This window comes from Marmota marmota, unplaced genomic scaffold (genome assembly GCF_001458135.2).
Source record: "Marmota marmota marmota unplaced genomic scaffold, marMar, whole genome shotgun sequence".
Lineage (NCBI taxonomy): Eukaryota > Metazoa > Chordata > Mammalia > Rodentia > Sciuridae > Marmota > Marmota marmota.
The window spans coordinates 25,229,991-25,251,051 of record NW_026000142.1 but is presented as its reverse complement, the minus strand read 5'-3'; the positions used below and the strand labels follow the sequence as shown (position 1 = coordinate 25,251,051).

The 21,061-nt window shown below is 33.0% G+C and overlaps 1 protein-coding gene across 7 annotated transcripts in view; it reads left to right on the top strand.

Annotated features, from left to right (window-relative positions):
* Kmt2e (lysine methyltransferase 2E (inactive)) overlaps positions 1-21,061 on the top strand; it is a 91,115-nt gene that overhangs the window by 61,120 nt on the left and 8,934 nt on the right. For all 7 annotated transcript variants that reach the window (XM_048786151.1, XM_048786153.1, XM_015488371.2 and 4 more), the window contains 9 exons: positions 2,046-2,084; positions 3,672-3,902; positions 4,012-4,142; positions 5,616-5,733; positions 6,624-6,733; positions 9,205-9,469; positions 10,248-10,346; positions 18,311-18,475; positions 18,924-19,232. In XM_048786151.1, the coding sequence (XP_048642108.1) occupies positions 2,046-2,084; positions 3,672-3,902; positions 4,012-4,142; positions 5,616-5,733; positions 6,624-6,733; positions 9,205-9,469; positions 10,248-10,346; positions 18,311-18,475; positions 18,924-19,232 (1,467 nt within the window). The remainder of the gene's footprint in view (positions 1-2,045; positions 2,085-3,671; positions 3,903-4,011; positions 4,143-5,615; positions 5,734-6,623; positions 6,734-9,204; positions 9,470-10,247; positions 10,347-18,310; positions 18,476-18,923; positions 19,233-21,061) is intronic.

Sequence of the window (21,061 nt, the reverse complement as noted above, 5' to 3'; positions counted from 1 at the left end):
TTCTCTTACAGATTGAGCATCCCAAATCTAGAAATTTGAAATGCTACATTTCAGGTTTTAGATTTTCAGATTAGGGATGCCTAACTTTCAGATTACATAAATGCAAATGTTGTTCAAAATTCCAGTCTGAAAATCTTCCGGTCTTAAGTACTTTGAGTAAGGGATACTCAACCTATACCGTTTTCTTTCACTGTTTCCTCTGTACACCAAATTTGACTCTTCCTTACTCCTTGTTTACATTTTTTTTTTTGGCATCAGCACAGCGAATACACAAGCTCTAAAATCTTTTAAGTCACCTTTAGTCTTGATATACAGATTTATCTTCAAAAGCTGTATTTATTTTTCCTTTAAAATGTCTCTTTGGTGTATTTTTTCCTCTTTTCACTTCTACAAACCCAGTCTAAGCCTCCATTATCTCATAGTAGTACAATAATTATCTTTTTTTATTTTTTATCTTTTTTATTTTTAAAAAATTTTTATCTTTACCCCTTCAATCCATTATGCACTTGGATATCAGCTTCCCTATAAATATCACTTTTGTATCCTTTCTATGCTCAGAAATAAGGATTTTCATTAATAGTAAAGAGCAAATATAGTATTTAAGTCAGAATCATAAAGTCTGACTTTTTCAATAAGCCTTCCATGACCTGCTTTGATATTATTTTAGCCAATCCTTTATCACACTACTTTTCAATAGGTAAGAGTGATAGTATATTAATTTTTCCTTGAATTTGGCAATTTCTTCCCATTTCATGCATTCTTAGTTTTTTTGTACTCCCAGGATTGTATTTCTTTCATTTGTTCATCTGTCTGGATATATGCATTCTCAAAGTCCACCTAACTTTTTCAAGGTTGCTCTTTTCTAATATATTGCCTACATATTTAACACTTAAATTTATGTTTAGATCTATCTAGCTATCTCTAGGTTTATTTTTGTTAGTCTCTCTAGATAGACTTTACACTTTGGGATGAAGAATTAGCAAGATAGTAATTAAGTCTTAAGTAACTCAAGATCTTGCAATTAGTGTGGCCTCAGTAAATATTTATTGAATAAATGCACTTCTGTTTACCACAGAGCTTATTATTTATGCCGCATTAAGGGATCAAATATTTCTTGCTAGCTAGTTGCCTTAGAGAATTAAAATTATAACATTTCCCTCCCAAACATCTCATCATTTTAACCAAATTATTACAGCATTTCTAATATCTTACCAATTTTTTCACAAAAATTTCTTTACAGTTGTAATATTTATTTATTTATAGTTGCCATTGGACCTTTATTTTATTTATTGATACGCAGTGCTGAGAATCAAACCAAGTGCCTCACACATGCTAGGAAAGCACTCTGCCACTGAGCCACAACCCCAGCCCTGTAATATTTATTTATTTAAAAAAAATTTTTTTAGTTATACATGGGCACAATATCTTTGTTTATTTATTTTTATGTGGTGCTGAGGATCGAACCCAGGGTCCCACATGTAAGAGGCGTGTGCTCTACCGTTGAGCCACAACCCCAACCCCTGTAATATTTATTTTTAATTAGAAATTACAAGTATGTGCTACTGCACCCAGCATATTTTTTTTTGAGTTTTTAGTTTCCACACAAAAACATAAAAGTTGTACATATTCATGGTATACCATGTAATGTTTGATATAAGTATACGTGTGTAAAGTTTAAATCAACATTTGTCATTTCTTTGTGGTGAAAACTTTCAAAACCTCTTCTTCAAGCTTTTTGAAATGTACATTAAATAATTGAGTCTGTGGTTACCATACTATGCAAGAGTTATGGTTATAATATTGAGAACATAGAATATTTGGAAAGTTTTATCTGATCATCATATATACATACTTTTATATTCTAAATACTCTGCATTATATTTTGTGATAGAATAACATTCTAGTACATTTATTTACTTCAAATTCTCCAAGTTTTACTGGTTATCAATTTTTTTCCCTTAACTATAATACTTCAGTGAACCAGTTGATTCTTAATTATATCCAGCTTTTAAAACAACTAACCCAGAATTCCATGCTTATTTTAGGCCTTTCGTGAAGGATCTAGAAAGTCATCAAGAGTTAAGGTAAATACATTACATTTAAGGAGTTTATTTAAGTGGCTGCTTGTCTTTTTGCTCTCTTCATTGTGCACCATTTCATCACTTATCTTACAAGAAGTGGGACCTTAGAATTCTAATTGAATTAATAAATCACTGTTGTTGTTTATTAATACTATTGAAACATTAATCAAAGGGGGTGGTGGCAGGGTAGGGTGGTACAAGCCTATAATTTCAGCAACTCTGGAAGCTGAGGCACGAGAATTGCAAATTGGAGGCCAACTGTGGTAGCTTAGTAAGACCCTGTTTCAAAATAAGAAGAAGAAAGACTGGGGATGCAGCTTAGTGGTTTTGATCCTCAGTACCCCCTCCAAGTGTATATTCATAATTTCTAATAGTAAAATTGGAGTAATTAGAATTTTATTTATCACTGCATTTTATGTCTCCCATAGTACTTTATATTCGTTTTCTATACACATGAATACAGAATCACATTTGGGAAATTGAGATTTTACTTTTGCATAGTTTGATTCTTAAGGTAGTCAAGTCAGCTGTACCATAAAAACGTGAGTCTCACTATGTAAATACAAACTAGTCACATGTACCTTAAATTAATTAGAACACAGTCCCCTTGCTGAGAGCAAAACTCTTCTTTTGGCTTCTAAAATCTAGATTTTTGTTGGGTCACAGAGGTAGCTATATAGTGTTATTAAAGCTTTCTGGGTTAGGTAGTAAAGGATAACAAGTTTTGTTTTTTTTAAATATTCATTTTTTAGTTGTAGTTGGTCACAATACCTTTATTTCACTTATTTATTTTTATGTGGTGCTGAGGATTGAACACAGGGTCCCATGCATGCGGGGCGAGTGCTCTACCGCTGAGCCACAACCCCAGCCCCAGGATAACAAGTTTCTTAAGTAGTTGAACATTAAATAGGATGTGTGGAGTGTGTTATAGTATATTTTTTGTCCCATGGTATAAAGCATAATAATTATTCGTTATGGTCACGTTTCTAGAAAACACATCATGAAACTATCATTTTTATCTCAAGAATATTACAACATGGTGTCATTTAGCATATGCAAGTCCCACATTTCATAAAATATTCTTTATATGATAAAGTTGAAGATTTATATTTTATTCTATTAACTTGAACTTTAGGAATTTTCTCTGACAGAATAAAGAGATCTGAAAAGTTTTTTGATTAGTTACTGGCAAATCTTATTACCTCAGTACTAGGCTTCATGAGGAAGGAACATTTTTTATTTTACTGAAATACTTTCCTTTAGTACATAAAGAGGTGAGTTAGGAATGCAAAAATTTTTCAAATTCTTTGTGAATATTAGAAAATATATTTTAACTTGAAGATCGTGTTTGAAAGTCATTACAATTCAAATAAATAATTCTGTAGTAAACTTTATAAAGTTCAAGATATATAAAGTTCAAATGTGGTAGGGTAATTTCTGGTCTTTTTTGCTTGGATCAACTTAGAAAGCTAAACATTTTCCAGTCCAGTTTATATTAATTTTTAATGTATATTGCCATTAATTCTGTGTATGTTTGTGTATGTAACTACTTAAGTTCAAACAGTAATACTTACTTTGCTGTGATTTTAGGGTTCAGCTCCAGAAATTGATCCTTCATCTGATGGTTCAAATTTTGGATGGGAGACAAAAATCAAAGCATGGATGGATCGATATGAAGAGGCAAACAATAACCAATATAGTGAGGGTGTCCAGAGGGAGGCACAAAGAATAGCTCTTAGATTAGGCAGTGGAAATGACAAAAAAGACATGAATAAATCAGAATTGAACACCAACAATTTACTCTTCAAACCTCCTGTAGAGGTAAATATATTGTCAAAAAAATTATAAAAAACCCTTTTTATGCTATATATCTTCAGTTAGACTGAAAGTAACCAAGTGTAATTCATGTCAACATATACTCTGATTTTAGAGCCATATACAAAAGAATAAAAAAATTCTGAAATCTGCCAAAGATTTGCCTCCTGATGCACTTATCATTGAATACAGAGGGAAGTTTATGTTGAGAGAACAGTTTGAAGCAAATGGATATTTCTTTAAAAGGTATCTTTATTTTTTCCTCACATGTTCCTTTTTTTGTAGTTAAATATTGTATTTATGGATATTTAGATGCTCTGATTATATGTACTTTTTTTTTCCTGACATGATCATTTCAGTATTAAAGTGTAGTGTGGTTGACTAGTGTGACTAATATAACTTTTGAACTGTGATAACATTCACCAAAGAAAAACACAAAGATGTTTCTCAGTTTCTTACCAATCTTTGCCTTGTTGAAAATTTTAAAATAGTTCACTTGAAAGAAAAATCAAGGGGCTGGGATTGTAGCTCTGCGGTCGAGTGCTTGCCTAGCATGAGAGGGGCTGGATTCTATCCTCAGCACCACATAAAAATAATGAATAAAAAGGGTATTGTGTTCATGTACAACTACAAATATTTTTTTAAAAAGATAAGACCAAAATAGTTTGGATCTATAGGATATTAGTTAAGAATTCTGATTACCTGATAGTACCAGGAATCCTTTCTATGGTAGACCTGTGCTAATTCCTTGTAACATAATTACTAGCACCTGAAAATACCATGGTGACCACAGGCAAATCTCCTTCCTCTTTTTTTTAGACTGTGTTAGATTTGGTTCCTATATTATTGCCACCACTTTAGCTTTGGTGGCATTGGAATGGTTTTGGAGGCCTCTTATGTCATTTGGGATTCTTGTGGAATTAATATCTTTTAATAGTCATAGTTTCCTTGAAGTTTAGAAGTATGTTCCTATCTTTAGGGGGATAACATTGCCAATACATGTCTTACAATCTTCATTTTTTGTTTGGAACTTGAGTTTTAAAAGATGCCTAAGAATCTTTCCCTATTACATCAGATTTTATCTGAAATTTGAATAGTTTTAAATATACCAAGAAATATGGACTTTAAAAGCATGGAATTAGGTGGTGAGGATGGGGCTCAGTAGTAGAGTGTTCAAGGCCCTGGGTTCAGTCACCAGTACCAACCCCACAAAAGCATGGAATTAGAATCTTTCTGTAAAGGCAGTGGTCACTCTATCTTTGTAAATAATTTCTACCTCAAATTAATTGCCTTTTAACTTAGGTAAGGTTATAGGGACAGGTGAAAATCTCATTAGTATAAAGTAACAAGGGGAGGGAGGTTCTGTAGTCAAGACTAATTATTTAAAATTTTCACTAAGCTGGGTACTTTGGCACACACCTGTAATCCCAGAGACTTGTAAGGCTGAGGCAGGAGGATCACAAGATCAAGGCCAATCTCAGCAATTTAGCAAGGCTTTAAGTAATTTAGCTAGACCCTGTCTCAAAATAAAAAGGGCTGGGGATGTCACTCAGTATGGAGCATCCCTGGATTCTATCCTCAGTACCAAAATAAAAATATAATACTTATTGTCTTTTTTTGAAATTTCATAAGTTTTTTAAAAAATCCATTCTTTGAATAGCCACTTCAGATTGTTATATACAAAAATGTTAATTCCTTACAAATTTTCTTTCTTTGTAGACCATACCCTTTTGTTTTATTCTACTCAAAATTTCATGGGCTAGAAATGTGTGTTGACGCAAGAACTTTTGGAAATGAGGCTCGATTCATCAGGCGATCTTGTACACCCAATGCAGAAGTAAGCTTAGTGAAATCTTTTGGGAAGTGTTGTGTGGAATTTGAGCATTAAGTACAAAAGTCCAATGGTTTAGAATACTTCAATTCTTGATGTATTTTGCTCAGCGTCTTCCTGTTGTAAAAATTTAGGTGATAACAAATTATACATTAAAGAAATTGTGATGTTTCTTATAAGAGGGAATATTGGACTTTTTAAATCCTAGAAAGTCTAGTTAATGGGTAAATGTGCTATGATTTTATCGAGTTAGATGGTAAAGCTAAAATAGATTGTATGTTACTATAAAATTTTTAATGCTCTATTTTAGGGTGGAATATAAAATACTTTTGTTTTCTATATGCCAAAATACACATTTTCAATTTTATAATTACATTTTTAACTGGAACATTATAAGTTTTGGAGCCAGTCTCGCCTTCTCTGTGGCTTATTAGTTTTTCAACTTTATCCATGCCATATATTTTATCTATCAAAATGTATTATTAAGGAATAAAAGTATTGTGCAAAATATCTAGAAGAGTGTGTGTCACACAGTGTTAGCTGTACCATTATTGCAATTCCTCAAAACTAAAATGCTATCACTTGTAAGACTACCAATTTCAGACATGCTAAAAAGAGAAAAAAATATGCATTAGAAAATACAGTTATAGTTTTTATTTTTTGTTTTGGATGCCACATGGTAGTCTGTGGGGTGGGCGGATTGGTTGAAGGCATTGATGTACTTTTGAAAAATCTTCCCAGTTGGTAACCAATGATCAGTAAGTTTTAATAATTAATGGTATTTTCCCAAGTTGTGATTATAATGTACTTTTACTAATAGCTTTGCAACTTGCAGGAGAAGGTGCTTTTAAAGATAGAAAATGGTTTACAGATGTATTAAATTATTCTTTTAACAGGTGAGGCATGAAATTGAAGATGGAACCATACATCTTTACATTTATTCTATACAAAGTATTCCAAAGGGTACTGAAATTACTATCGCCTTTGATTTTGATTATGGGAATTGGTAAGTTCAAGTTGGTAAATAAATCATCTGTTGCTTCAAAGTAGTTCTTTAATGTTCATGTAATAATTTAGGTATTTTTATTGCTTTTATAACTTATTTATCATGAGGCAGTTAAAAAGTACTTGAAAATAAGCATTTGGTATTAGCTTTCATTATTGTTTAAACATTTACACTGTACAATTACTAATGCTAATTTCAGCAATATGCTATTGACTTTATTAGGTTAGAATTTTTTTCTTCACTTTCTTGTATTTTAGGGGGTACGATTTTAGTTTTACAATTTATTTGGTTAATCGGATGAATAATTTCTAATTTGCCTCTCAAGACAAAATTGCATCAAATTTTCTTTGTGGTGTAAATTGAAAGGGTTTGTAGAAGAACCTCTAAGAAGCATGCTCTGAGTATAAAAACTTTTAAATTTTAAAATTTTAATATACAAATATGAATACAAATCCATGTACTTCACAGACTAATAGAACACTATCCATTGAAGCCTCTTAGATTTAGCAGATTGTATCACCCTTCTTTACATTTCTTTAACATTTTGTGGTTTTTATGTCATAGTATTTAGAATTTTTTGTTATCTTTAAATTTTATGTTCATTGTAACCTACTACTTTCTTCTGCATTCTATCTTTTCTCTTTCATTACATGAGATAAAACTACACTGTTGTATGTAGGCTCTAGTTCATTTATTTTCACTGCTAATGGCTTTTCTCTCTTCCATTACTGATGGATCTTTTTATTTATCACAATATGTTTCTGTGGCTTTTTGAACATGTATGCATTTGTACATGTTCTCTCTGTGGTAGGGAGAATGCACAGAATGTTTTAGAATGTGCAGACTCAGTTTTTAACCAAAAGTGAATTAGTGAATTGCTTTCTAAAGAAACTTTTTTTTTTTTAATACTTTCCTAAGCAGTTTAGTTCCTTTCTAATCCTTTAGTATTAGGACTTTAAAAATTTTTACTAATCCATGTGAAATGGTATCTTTACATTTTTATTTACCATTTTCTTTGATTATTTGTGACCAGATATCTTTTTCTTTCATTCTCTTCTTTTTTTTTTTTTTTTTCCTTTCCCTTTTCTGTTTTGGTGGTGCTGGGGATTTAACTCGGTGTCTTGTGCATACTAAGCACATACTCTTCTACTGAGCTCCACCCAGCTCCCAACTATCTTCTTATGTGTTACCATTTGGACTTCCTCTTGCTAATTGCCTAATCATATTATCTGACCCTTTCTCTGCTTTGCAGTCGTTTTCTGTGTTCTTTATATATTCTGTAGCCTTTTGGGTTATAAGCATCTCAGTTTATTTTTCTGTATTTTTAAAAAACTGTGTTATGTGCTTTTTAAATGAAGATTTTTAAACAATGTCCATTATGTTTTCTCTCAATGTGAAATTCCTTTTCCTTCAGTATTCATCTCTAATAATTATTGGAAACAGACTTATCATAATAATTTCAGCTTTTCTTTTTTAAGTCCTTTCTGCCCCTAAAAGGTGGAAAATTTAACATAAAGACTCTTTCCATATCAATTTGGGAGATTGTACATCTCATTGAGATTAAGAGTATAAATTTTCCATAATCTGTCTGTTTTCAAATCCTAGCCCGGTTATTTATGATCTTAGACCAGTGTGTTCAGCTCTCTGTGCACCATTATCTCAAGTATGAGAATAATAATAATTCTCTCCTAACAGGAATGTTTGAAGATTTAATGAGCTAACACATGTAAACAAACCATTTAAAACAGTTTCTGGCACAAAGTAACTGCTTGATTAACATATCTGTTTGGGCATGTTATAATCCCCATAATTTAGGAATTTGAGGCATGAGGATCTCAAGTTCAAGATCAGCTGCAGCAATTTAGCAAGACTGTGTCTCAAAATTAAAAAACAAAAACAAAAACCCAGGCTGAGGATATAGCTTAGTAGTGACAGAGTACCCCTGGATTCAATCCCCAGTACCATAGGAAAAAAAATACACATACATACGTAAATAAGTAAATAAAAGCTGTTGCTATCATTAAAGAAACCTGGTTATTGAAATATTCTTTAGAGTATACAAACTAGTTAAGTTTTAGTGTTTTTATACCTGGCATGTTTTTTATTTAGGTGAAATTTCAAGTCAGTGTTTTATAACACTCTGGGATTACTGAAGAAATTATGGGTTTTACTTTAATGTTAATTTGTATAATTAACAGTATCATTTTACTTTAAAAGACTCAAGAGTTTTAATTTATTGTTTTTTTTATTTTATATATTGTAAGACCCAGTTGGTAGTCCAAATTCAACATTTGTTATGAGAAAATAATATTTCTTTTGTGATAGTAGTCAGAAATACAAATTAGTTGAAAAGTTTAAGATTAAAGTCAATAATTATGTATAATTTTGTGAAGTTCCATCTTAAAATGAATAAGAAATTGCCCAATTTTGTTTAATATCTTGAATAAATATTTATTTGGATATCATTTCAGTAAGTACAAGGTGGATTGTGCCTGCCTCAAAGACAATCTAGAATGCCCTGTTCTGAAACGTAGTTCTGAATCCACGGAAAATATCAACAGTGGTTATGAGACCAGAAGGAAAAAAGGAAAAAAAGACAAAGATATTTCAAAAGAAAAAGATACACAAAATCAGAATATTACTTTGGATTGTGATGGAACAGTCAACAAAATAAAGAGTCCAGAAACAAAACAGAGAAAGCTTTCTCCCCTGAGATTATCAGTATCAAATAATCAGGTATCAAACTCTACTGATTCTTAATGAAGTTAATTTGTCATATTTTTGCCCTTTTTAAATGTAAAGTTTCTTAACAATTTTTAAGTCCATTTTGATGTTTAGTGAAGTGTAAATACAAGTTCTGTTACTATACATGCAACATTTGTTAAAAATTATTAAGAGCTGGACATGTGATCCCAGCCGTTCAGGAGGATGAGGCAGGAGGAACCAAGGGCAGGCTGAGCAACTTGTCTTAAAACATAAAAAGGACTGGGGATGTGGCTTAGTGATTAAGCACCCCTGGGTTCAATCCCTGGTACTAAAAAACGAAATAGCCAACAAATCACTGCAGAATTGAAGATTTTTCCCAGACTAGAAAATTAGCGAATCCAGCTAGTGCTTTATGAAAATTTGGGCTTATACTTCTTCCCCATCAGGAAATATATGTTATTGGCCCTCAAAATAGAGATTAGGTTAAGAAATGTTTTGCTCATTAAGGGGCCCTATATTCTAATAATTTCCCTTTAAGTTTTAAATCGAAAATTTACCTAGTGCTTCATATTTGCAGGTTTTGTGAAAATTTTGTTTTGGGAAGAATATAAACAAAAGTCCATGCTATTGAGTTTATGAATAGAACTTTAGAAAGCAAAATTATTTGATGGCATTCAAGAAAGCAGTTTAAGATGGCTTGTAATTTTTATATTTAGTTGTGGTTAAAAGACTTTTAAACAGTTTGATGTCAAGAGTTTATAGATGGAGTAACAGTTTTTTTATATAAGAAGTCATTTCCATCTTTCAGGAACCAGATTTTATTGATGATATAGAAGAAAAAACTCCTATTAGCAATGAAGTAGAAATGGAATCAGAGGAGCAGATTGCAGAAAGGAAAAGAAAGATGGTAAGTTGGGAAGCCATTATTAGTTGCTTAATGTCATGGTATTGGCTTAGTGACAGCTACTCTTTCTGTTGTTGCCTTTCCATGGGGCTTCTCACACTTTTCTTTGAAGTTAGCAAATTTGGGGCACATGATGTGCCATTGAGCATTTTTATTTGGCTTTGTCATTACCATTTAAGTAAATTTCACTAATTCTTTGTATTTTTACTGGTGCTCCTTAGACATTTTAAAATGTATGGCCTTTTAGAAATTGTATGTTTTAGAAATCATTAATATTTTTGAGTCTGAGAACTATTAATAAATTTTAATATTGCAATTACTGTCCAAAATTTCTTTCATTAATGTATCCTTTATCTTAATGATTTGATGTTTAACAATAGATCTTTAAGCTTTTTAATAGTACCAAATAAATGGCTTATGCAGAGCTAAAACAAAAACCCACCACTGGTTTGGTAGCTATTTCTGTTTTATACTGTTATAAAATAAATAAGGTCTTCATTAAAATCAGTTTAGGATTTATATCCTTTGTACTATTTATTTGCAGTTATTTTGTCAGCATAAAAAGTAGGACAAGAAATATCCTAAAATCTTAGTGGTAAATAGTTAACTCTATCATTGTATACTTTTTAAGATTTGAAATTAACTATACACACCAACTAATGATCTTCCCCATTCCATTTACTTGTCTCATTTAATGTTCTAGGGGTTTTCAATACTGTTCTCCACGTAATCTCAGGTGTCACATGTTGGGGTGGGGTCTTTGTAGACTTGCTTACTGCACATCCATTCTGTCACCACAGTGGCCATCCTTCTATGCTGTGTTAATTCTGTGCTTTCTATTGTAAAAGCAACACAGAACTGTTTTCTAGCCTTGGAATTTTAGAATCACTTGTCTGTTGAGACCGGGTAGTATTAGAGATAGAAGAAAAATACAGGTGAAAATTTGGAGGCTGGTTATAAAGGAGGAGTTCCTATATCTAAGGTTATTTTGAATCTTTTAAAAATAAAAATATATTTCAGTTGTAGTTGGACACAATACCTTTATTTTTATGTGGCACTGAGGATTGAACTCAGCGCCTGGCATGTGCTAGGCGAGTGCTCTACTGCTGAGCCACAAATTCTCTAAAGCCCTTTCTTGACTATTGATCTTTAGTATTGTTTTGTCCATTCCCCAATTGCTTGTATTTCTATTAGTCATGTAGGAACTTTTAGGAGACCAATTTAGAGTATCAATGATTTTCTTAAAAGGGCATGTGTTTCATAGGAAGAGCGTTTTTTACAAATGCATTAATAAGTTTGAAAAATATCTGAATTTTTGTTCTATGTTCATACAGTATTTTTATTCAGATAACATTCTCTGAAAGATCTGACTATGGATCTATTTTTTAAAAGTTAACTTATCCATCAGTGCTGAGAATAATAGTGGAACTTAGAACATTTCCAGATCCCAGAAAAAAATTGGATATTCTTTTGATGTTAAACTTCAATGAGAAAAAATATATGCTTAATCATGATTACCTTTTGGTTCTGATTTAGCTTATTAGCATGCTGTATTAATATAGAATAATTCTTCAAAGTTTTTATATTAATTTGAGTTAGCATATTCATCTGCTTCTAAGGTGACTGTGAAGATGGAAAACTTGAAAAGTATGTTTATAACTGAAAGGACATAAAACAAAACTTAAATTTTTTTCTTTGGATCTTCAGTCCTCAAAGTCATTCACTCTTATTTCTTACTGTATAATTCAAATTTAACGTTTGAATTATAAATTTTTGGATTTAATCAAATAACACAGAACCACACATTCTAAGGTTCTCAAGCAATTAATATGGTTTTTTCTTACAGGGTGTATTTAGTTTTGAAAATTTTGTTATGATTCAACCTTTATTTTTTCTAGTCTTTGCCATTTATAAGGTTAGATTACAACTAGTAGTTGGAACTGGAGAGTTATATGATAATTCTGTTTGGGGGATCAACATAGGCTGTATTTTGGGAGTGGGCTATAGGGAGATAGGGTTGGCTACAAACGGTACAAAATGTTCAATGAAGGTTTCATTATATGGTTAGGATACATGACCCTTTTCATTCTCAGTTCTGTTTTCCCTCACATCTCTTTTGATGTTTTGTTATATTCTTTTATTAACATTTTTCTTTTTTCATCCATTATATTGTGTGTTTCCCCTTTGAACAAAGCAAACTCGTGCCTAAATTGTATGGAACTGAATGGATGGTTAGTGTCCATTTCCTCTTATCTGGCAAGAGATATTGGGAGGAGGTAGTACATTCTAGGCTTGCTCTGCCACTGAACCAGATCACCAGCCCTTGACAGAGACTTCTTTGATGGGGAGTTTGAAATGGCTTGGGAAATTTTGAGCCCATTTAAGCTGTGGCCCTGGAAAATACAGAAGAACACTCACTTGATTCCAAAGCTGAAGTACTACAGAGTAGGCTCTCTTTTTGGTACATGTTAAGGTAGGATTAGGGGGCCATAATTAGATGGAGAGAGCAGGTAAAAGGGGAAGGAAAACATGCCTTTAATTCAACAAGCAATCATTTTTAAAGTGGCAAACCTTTTGAAAAATTTAAACAACAAAGATGCTTTTCCTCATTTCTAATTATATCAATAAAACATATTTCTGAAATAATTTTCTGTAAGCACCTTCTTAATATATTTTGGAGTACAGTCTTGGTAGTACTTGATTATTATAATGAGATTGCCTAAACTGGAGTTCATGGAAGTTGATTCAGGGTGGTCTTCACATTAAAAGGACAGAAATTTGAGAAATAGTGTAAGACTATTAAAGGATAATCATATAGCTAGGATCATCTAGATTTAATTGTATTTCACTAGAACATGTGTACCCCAAGGGAAAGAGTTTGTACTTTTATTCATTGTCATAGCCCTGACTCCTAGACAGGGAAAAGTACCTAGCTTTTTAAAAAATAGATGTTCAGTAAATGGGCCAACTAAAAGTTCATGACAACCATTTACGGAGAGATAGGTTCATGAATGTGAATTACATGAAGCTTATAGCCTAGGTGATGCTCTGTAAGATTTGTCCGGGATTCCCCACAATTTTCTCAGCTCTTGTCCTTCACTGGAGAAAGTATTCCATAAAAGTCTCATTTGTTAAAGAGTGCTTTTAGCTAGTTGGGTTTAGTAAACCTTATCTCTAACCTTTAAGATTCCCAGTATATATAGTATTTTCCAAAACTCTCCTTGTATACTCTTGGAATTTTTTGTGGGTGATACCTGACATCCCACAGATTTTTATTCTCTCTCTCTCTCTCACACACACACACACACACCCAGGGAAAACACTTTTATTCAGAATCTATGCTCTTACTACTAATGCCTTTGTAAAACAAAGTAAGAGGAAGGTAATTTGTTGCAAGAAAAGTCATCTCATGATAGGACTGTGGTGCGTATCATCTAAATCACTGTTTTCTTCTTAAAGCATGCATAAAGTGATGTTGATTAATAATTTTCTAAGTTTCTCTCATCATAGCAATTAGGAATTGTATTTCTCAAGATGAGTAATAAATATCATGGTACTGAATAGTAAGAGAGGACCAATTTGTTTTATAGGTATTCTGTACAAACAAAATGAGGGTTTTTTGCTTTAGCTGCTTTATAATAAATTTGATTCTCAAAATCCTTTGAATGCTTCCAGTTATGTTTTCACATAAGTGGCACATAGAATATACATGCCCATTTCTTAGTGGTTTAATAAAAATGTGAATTGACTGCTATATACACCAAGTGCCATTTAAGGTACTAGCTGAGCAAAAATGACAAGGTTACTGCTCTGGAGAAGCTTTCATGGAGGATGGGGTGCGACTAATCATGACTGTCAAAAGAGGAAAACAGCACCAAGTGTAAATTGTCACATGATAGAACAAATGGAGATACCACACAAGCCATAGTCTCTCAGTTGCTGTTTGAAAGTAGGGAGTTTTTTTCTGAGTAAGGAGTCTCATTTTAATACCACATAGTAGGTTAATTTGGTAGGTGGGCTCTGTCTTTCCATTTCTTTGAAAAGCTTTTTTTTTTTTTCCATTTTTATTTTAACTTAAAACTTGTTTATTTTGAAATTTTCCATTTCACTTTGGACCAAGGATACTAAAAACTAAGTAAAGCAAAACCAGAGGTATGGGAAGACTGCTTTCTAGCCACTGTGAAGACTCCACCAGGCAGTTTCTCTAGGGTCAGGTCTCATACCCTACATTCTGGATGCCACCAACCCAGAGAACTATTTTCAGTGCCCAGCATCTGTTTTAATTTTTTATTTTAAAGAAAAGCCACTTCCTCCTAGTAGCAGTTCAGAAAACAATCAGGAGTTCCTAGGTGGCTTTCTTCCTTTTTTATTTTTCCTTAGTTCTTAGACCCAACTAACCAGCAAATTACCCCCTAAGGCTACTTAATAGCATTCACAAGTGTTTAATTATAATACTTTATTCAGTAAAGTTAATTTTTTTAGTTGCTATACTGTACATTTTAATTTTTATTTTTTATTATATAGTCTTGAGTCATGTGGACTTTAAGCATTCCCTATCTACTGAGCAGGAAACTCAGATTAAGAATTATATGTCATGGGCTGGGGTTGTGGTTCAGTGGTGGAGCACTTGGCTGGCATGTGTGAGGTTCAATTCTCAGCACCATACACAAATACATGAATAAAGGTTCATCAATGTCTAAAAAAAAATTATGTCTGTTACAAAAATTAATTACATTCCATTTTAACTCCAATGTGAATATAATTGAAATAAAAATTCCTAATACCCACACCTCAACTAATAGGGATATTATGAAGCAGACTTTTTTGTTCTGTTTATAAGAAATTATAATACTCGTATTTACTATTATGAATAAAAACCATGATTAGATGAAACATATGGGAGATTCCATGTACTTCAAGCAGTAACACCTAACACTTGGCATTAACAATATGTCAAAAGTTAGCAGTTTCCTGAAAGTAACCCCTCACCTCTTTTTTCAAAAGTAACCCTATCTAATTCTGTTTCAGGATCTATCAGTTCCCATGGCTTGAAATGAATTATGGTTACAGAATATAGCATCACAGTAGTAACCCTATGTGGTTAATATAATCTGAACTGTATCTATCACAGGTTTTAGGAGCTATGGGCAGTTGACTAGTATTAGTATCTATAGTCACCTATAACTACCTCAGCTTTATTTATAAGTTATTTTTCAATCAGATTTTTAAATGGGTGACAAATTTCCAGTTATTTTAAAGTATACCCAATTTTATGTCAAAGAATATATTAGATGCAATGATAAATGACATATGAACCTTAAGGAATTTAAAAGTAGATCCATGTACTAATAATTTTATCAATGTAGAAAACCAGTCATGTTTACACTCCCAATATTTGTATATTTTAAGATAAAGCTAGGTTAATGTTATTAAGAAATGTTTAGTGTTTTCAGCTTTATTTCTACACACACAGCAATTGTTGTAATGCAGGAAAACTTATGCTGTATTTTGTTTTACATTACATAGTATGTTAGTGGTTGTTAATTGGAAAAAAAAGGTTAAATTAGAAGCTAGGAAAGTTGCATAATAATTATGCAAAGGTCCCACCTTTGACAGGGTCACTTAATCTAGAGGGATTTTGGTTTCTTCTGTAGTACAATACTACATTTTTAAAGATCCTGTTCCAGCTCTAAAAGATTAAACCATCTCTCAGGGATTTTGCTTTAATGATCAAATAGTTGTACCTGTATAAATGGAAATTGCATATTTATTTGAACAAGTTTGGGTCAATTTTCTTTACGTAAGTTCATCCCCGACCCTCACTCTTATAGGGGAATGTTGAACTAAGTCAAAGAACCATAGTGTAAATTCATAACTATTTTAGAAGATCCAGAATCAGAATATAGAAAATATTATGCCAGGTATGATGATACATGTTATTCATCTATTCACTTCCTGAGAAGGGTAAAGCAAGACCACAACTTTAAAGCCTGACTGGGCAACTTAGCAAGATCCTATCTCAAAAATTAAAAAAGGGCTGGGGAAGCTCAGTGGCAGAGTGCCTCTGGGTTCAATCCTCAGTACAACAAAAAAGAAAAAAAAGTATCTTCTTTGGTGCCTCCCTTTTGATAATTTTTTTGTTTGACAAATATAATATTTGCTAAGACAAGTTTCTTTTTCTAGGAAAATATACTTTTTGCACATATTAAAAAATTTTTGAGAGAGGAAACCATAGTAATTAACCTCCAGTTCAACAAGTGGAAGCTATTTAGAGTTTTGGAAAAGCCCTGATATACAGAGTCAGCATTTTTATAGAAAGCCATATAAAAAGAGGTTAGGTAAGTTAATTTAAAGGACCAGAAACATGAAATTAATTCCCTCAGGCAAGAATTTGGCTTTAAAACTTGCAGTTCCAATGAGCACATAATGTCATCTTTTGAGCTGAAGCATGGTGGTGGCCTGTAATCCCAGCCACTTGGGAGGCTGAGGTAGGATGATTGCAAGTTCAAGGCCAGTAATTTAGCAAGGCTCTAAGCAACTTAGTGAGACCCTATCTCAAAAAATAAAAAGGGCTGGGGATGTGGCTCAGTGGTTAAGCACCCCTGGGTTGAATTCCCCATTACCTAATAAATTAATCATCTTTTGCCTGTATAGTTTTTTAAGTGTTTGATTACCACCCTGGACCAGAAGAGCTAATGAGATGGAGAGTTGCAGAAATTTATCCATAAACAAATAATCTTACCTCTTTGGACCATTTCCTTGCCTGTAGAAAAAAAAAAGTTGAGGACAAAATATTTTGTCACATTTGCAGTATGGCTATTCGCTGTAAAAGTATCCTCAGATGGTTTGTTTGACACATTCTACTTTCGTTTTCTTACTAAGTGTAACAAAAAAGAAAAAACACAGAAAAAGCAGTAATTTTCAGAGTGTAGGTGTCTTAATGCTTGAATCTCTGCTGATTACTGAAGCGCCAATATTGACAAGACTTTGGCAGCCAGATCTTGAGTTTCTGATCTTTCTTTCTTTCTTCCCCACATCGATGACAATGAAGGAGGAAAGACAAATGGATCTGAGCCTCAGGACCTGGTTCTTTCATTTGGAGAACTGGACAGTTGATGGACGTGCTTCCTGGTTCTGGTTGAGAGCTGAAGCATTTGCCAGGCCCTCTGGTCAAGGCTCTGGGTCTTGGTTTTAATGTTCTCTATCCAAAAGAGAACTGATGCTCAAAGGAACTCTTGCTCTTCCCTCAGTCCCTGTCTTGAAGTGTCAGTTTAAGAAAGGAAGAGCAGAAGGTAGAGGAATGCCTTATAAGAGTTAAAATGGAGGGCAAGAGGGCTAAAGTAGAAATAAAAATATTTATGGAACGCCTATCAATTTCTAAGTACTGTTTAAAAACCTCACATTTTCAGTTTGAACTAAATAATAATCCAGTGAAGTGTAAGTATTATTATCCACATTTTATAGCCTCAGAAAGGTTAACTAACTTGCTTAGAATCATGGAGATGTTTACTAAATGTACCCCCACAACATCCTGCTAAAATAAACATAGCAAAAATATATTGACTGATATCTTAAGTGCATAGTAATTTTGCTTTTTCACATACCATTTCATTAGGAATTTTGAATTTTTTTAAAGGTTGGCTTCTGTATTTAAATTTTTTTTTCAAGTTAGTGTAAAGCATGGTCATTTTGAGGCTTTTTGTTTTGTTTGTTTTATCCTTATCATTAGCACTCAATCAAGTGTTCTTTTCATGAAATACATTTGTAATAATAAGGCTTACTGAGATGATGTTTGGGATTTTTAGATTTTGAATAAATATAAATTGTTTTTCCCCCATATCTAATAACAACAGACTTGGTTTTCTAACAGTATCATAGTAAAAAATTTTATAATTTGCCTGTACATCTGATCTGGACTTTAGAATATTTACTTCAGAGCAATGACTAATAAAATTGAAATCTTGTAGACTAGAGAAGAAAGGAAAATGGAAGCAATTTTGCAAGCTTTTGCCAGACTTGAAAAGAGAGAGAAAAGACGAGAACAAGCTTTGGAACGGATCAGCACAGCCAAAACTGAAGTTAAAACTGAATGTAAAGATGCACAGCTTGTCAGTGATGCTGAAGTTATTCAGGTATTATTCACGTTTAGTTTTATGTTTCCATTTAAACTATTTCAAATAAAATTTGCATTTGGGCATGGTGGCACAGGCGTATAATCCCAGTGACTTGGGAGGCTGAGGCAGGAGGAGCTCAAGTTTAAGGTCAGCCTTAGCAATTTAGTGAGACCCTGTCTCAAAATAAAAAGGACAGGGAGTGTGGCTTAGTAGCAGAGTACCCCTGGGTATACAAACCAACAAATTTACATACACAATTGAGTTAAATCTGTAATAAATTTTTAATTGTGCAGTTTTTAGATCCGATGGGAAACTTAAGACTTGGAATTTAACACTATACTACTTTGTTTTTGAGTAATAACATTTTTAATTATGTGAATTTATTATGTGAATTCATAAATTTTGTCAAGTTAGCTTCTGAAGTATCTATAAACATAAAATTCCATTGTATTGTATTTTGAATTAGGAACAAGTAAAGGAAGAAACTGCTAACAAGCCAACCCCTGCCAAAGTGAATAGAACAAAACAGAGAAAAAGTTTTTCTCGAAGTAGGACTCACATTGGACAGCAGCGTCGGAGACACAGAACTGTCAGCATGTGTTCAGATATCCAACCATCTTCTCCTGATATAGAAGTTACATCACAACAAAATGATATCGAAAACACTGTACTTGCCATAGAACCAGAAACTGAAACTGCAGTAGCAGAAATAATTACTGAAACTGAAGTCCCAGCACTTAATAAATGTCCTACAAAGTACCCCAAAACAAAGAAGGTATGACTCTTAATGAATTTAAGAACTGTTTTCCAAGTGTCTTATGCTATTAAATGGTTATATTGGTGTTTAGAAATCAGTCTATAACTATCTCATAATGAACTGCACAAGAGGCAGCATCATTTTTATGCAGATATTTTTGAGTAAGAATGAAAAATGAAGTGTAAAATCAAATACTATGTTTGCATTATTGTAAAGATGATAAACTATATCAAGACTTTTACGTTGCCCTATGTACAAAATTTATATTTCTCTAACTAGTTTTAGATGTGTTACAGTACAGCCCTACCTGGTGCTGGGGACTGAATCCAGGGCTATTTGGTAAGCAAGTAGTCTACCACTGAGCTACATCCCCAGTCCCTATCTTTTATGGTATTTTTTATAAATTCCATTGCTTAGATTACAAGAAATAAATGTGATGAAATTATTGATTTCAATAGAATGTAGTAAGAATGTGAATTTAGTAAGAAAGTAGTTTTATATCAAATTATTAATAAAAATCTTTGGAAATGCACTGTCAGAGTTAACAAAGTAATTATTTGGAAACTAATCACTAAATTAAACCAACCTGGGCTTTTCAGCTAAAAATGTAACAGCTTTAATGAAGCTGCTGTTTTATCCCACCGAGATTAAAGGACAAAACACTGGTACCAAAGTGGTCATTTTTTAGGCTCTTTGGGGAGGGAATAGATCATAAATACATCCTCCTTTCACCAAATATTTTGAAACTTCATTTATTTAGTTTTGTTTTTACATAATTCAGTAGAGTTTGCAGGCAGGCTGCTAAATGAAGAAAAGTTTATTCTATTGTGAACCAGGGATTATACTTCAATAACAGATGTTAATTTGCTTGCCAGAGAGTCAAAGGTTTGAGATCAAAGTACAGGTGTTTCTGATTCAGAGTCAGTGCTTTCCTTATTGCACACCTACCTAAGTCAGTAAGCCAATCTTATCTTTAATAGTGTTACTTTTGCCCACCTTGGAAGGACAAAAAATAATTTCAACTTATTTGTAATAGGAAAAAAAAAAAACTCGGGATTTAAAACACGTGAAACTACCTTCTAGACTGTAAATGACATAAACCCTGCCTTTTAATTAGTAAATGACTAAATTGTTCCGGTCTAAGAGCAGAAGTTACTGTCTCTCTCTGGTGTGAAATGTAAGCTTCTAAATCCTGTATGTTTCTCTTCAAAAAGCTGTCAAACAGTGCCAAATTATGCCTCCCCATAAATACCTTCTTCAACTTAATACATAATTCTTTGCCACATAGCATTCTGAGAGCTTTATATGTGTTTCTTAAAAACTCATTTAGTTGTCACAACACTTTTGTAGAGCTAAGTTCTGTTATGACCCTTTTTTTTACAGACACATCTTGAAATGTGGAAAAGTTACATAACTTGCTCACAGTCACAGTATAAGTGGCAAAGACAGGATCATTCCCTAGCAGTCTGGTTCTAGACTTCATGTTTTAACACTATGTTCTGTTGTTTGTCATACAAAGGGAGCTATATACACACAAAAAAAAGAGGGATACTTCTGAAAGATAGGAGCTATGTACTAGGGATTGAACCCAGGGGCACATTACCACTGAGCCTCATCCCCACCCCTTTTTTCAGGGGCAAGGGGGTACCCAGGATTGAACTCAGGGGCACTAAGCTACATCCCCAGCCTTTGGGATTATAGGCATGTGCTGGCGCACCTGGCATCCCCAGCTCTTTTTAAGACAGGGTCCCACTGAGTTGCCTAGGGCCATGCTAAATTGCTGCGGTTGGCCTTGAACTTGTGGTCCTCTGGTCTTAGCCTTCTGATTTGCTGGTACTGTAGATATA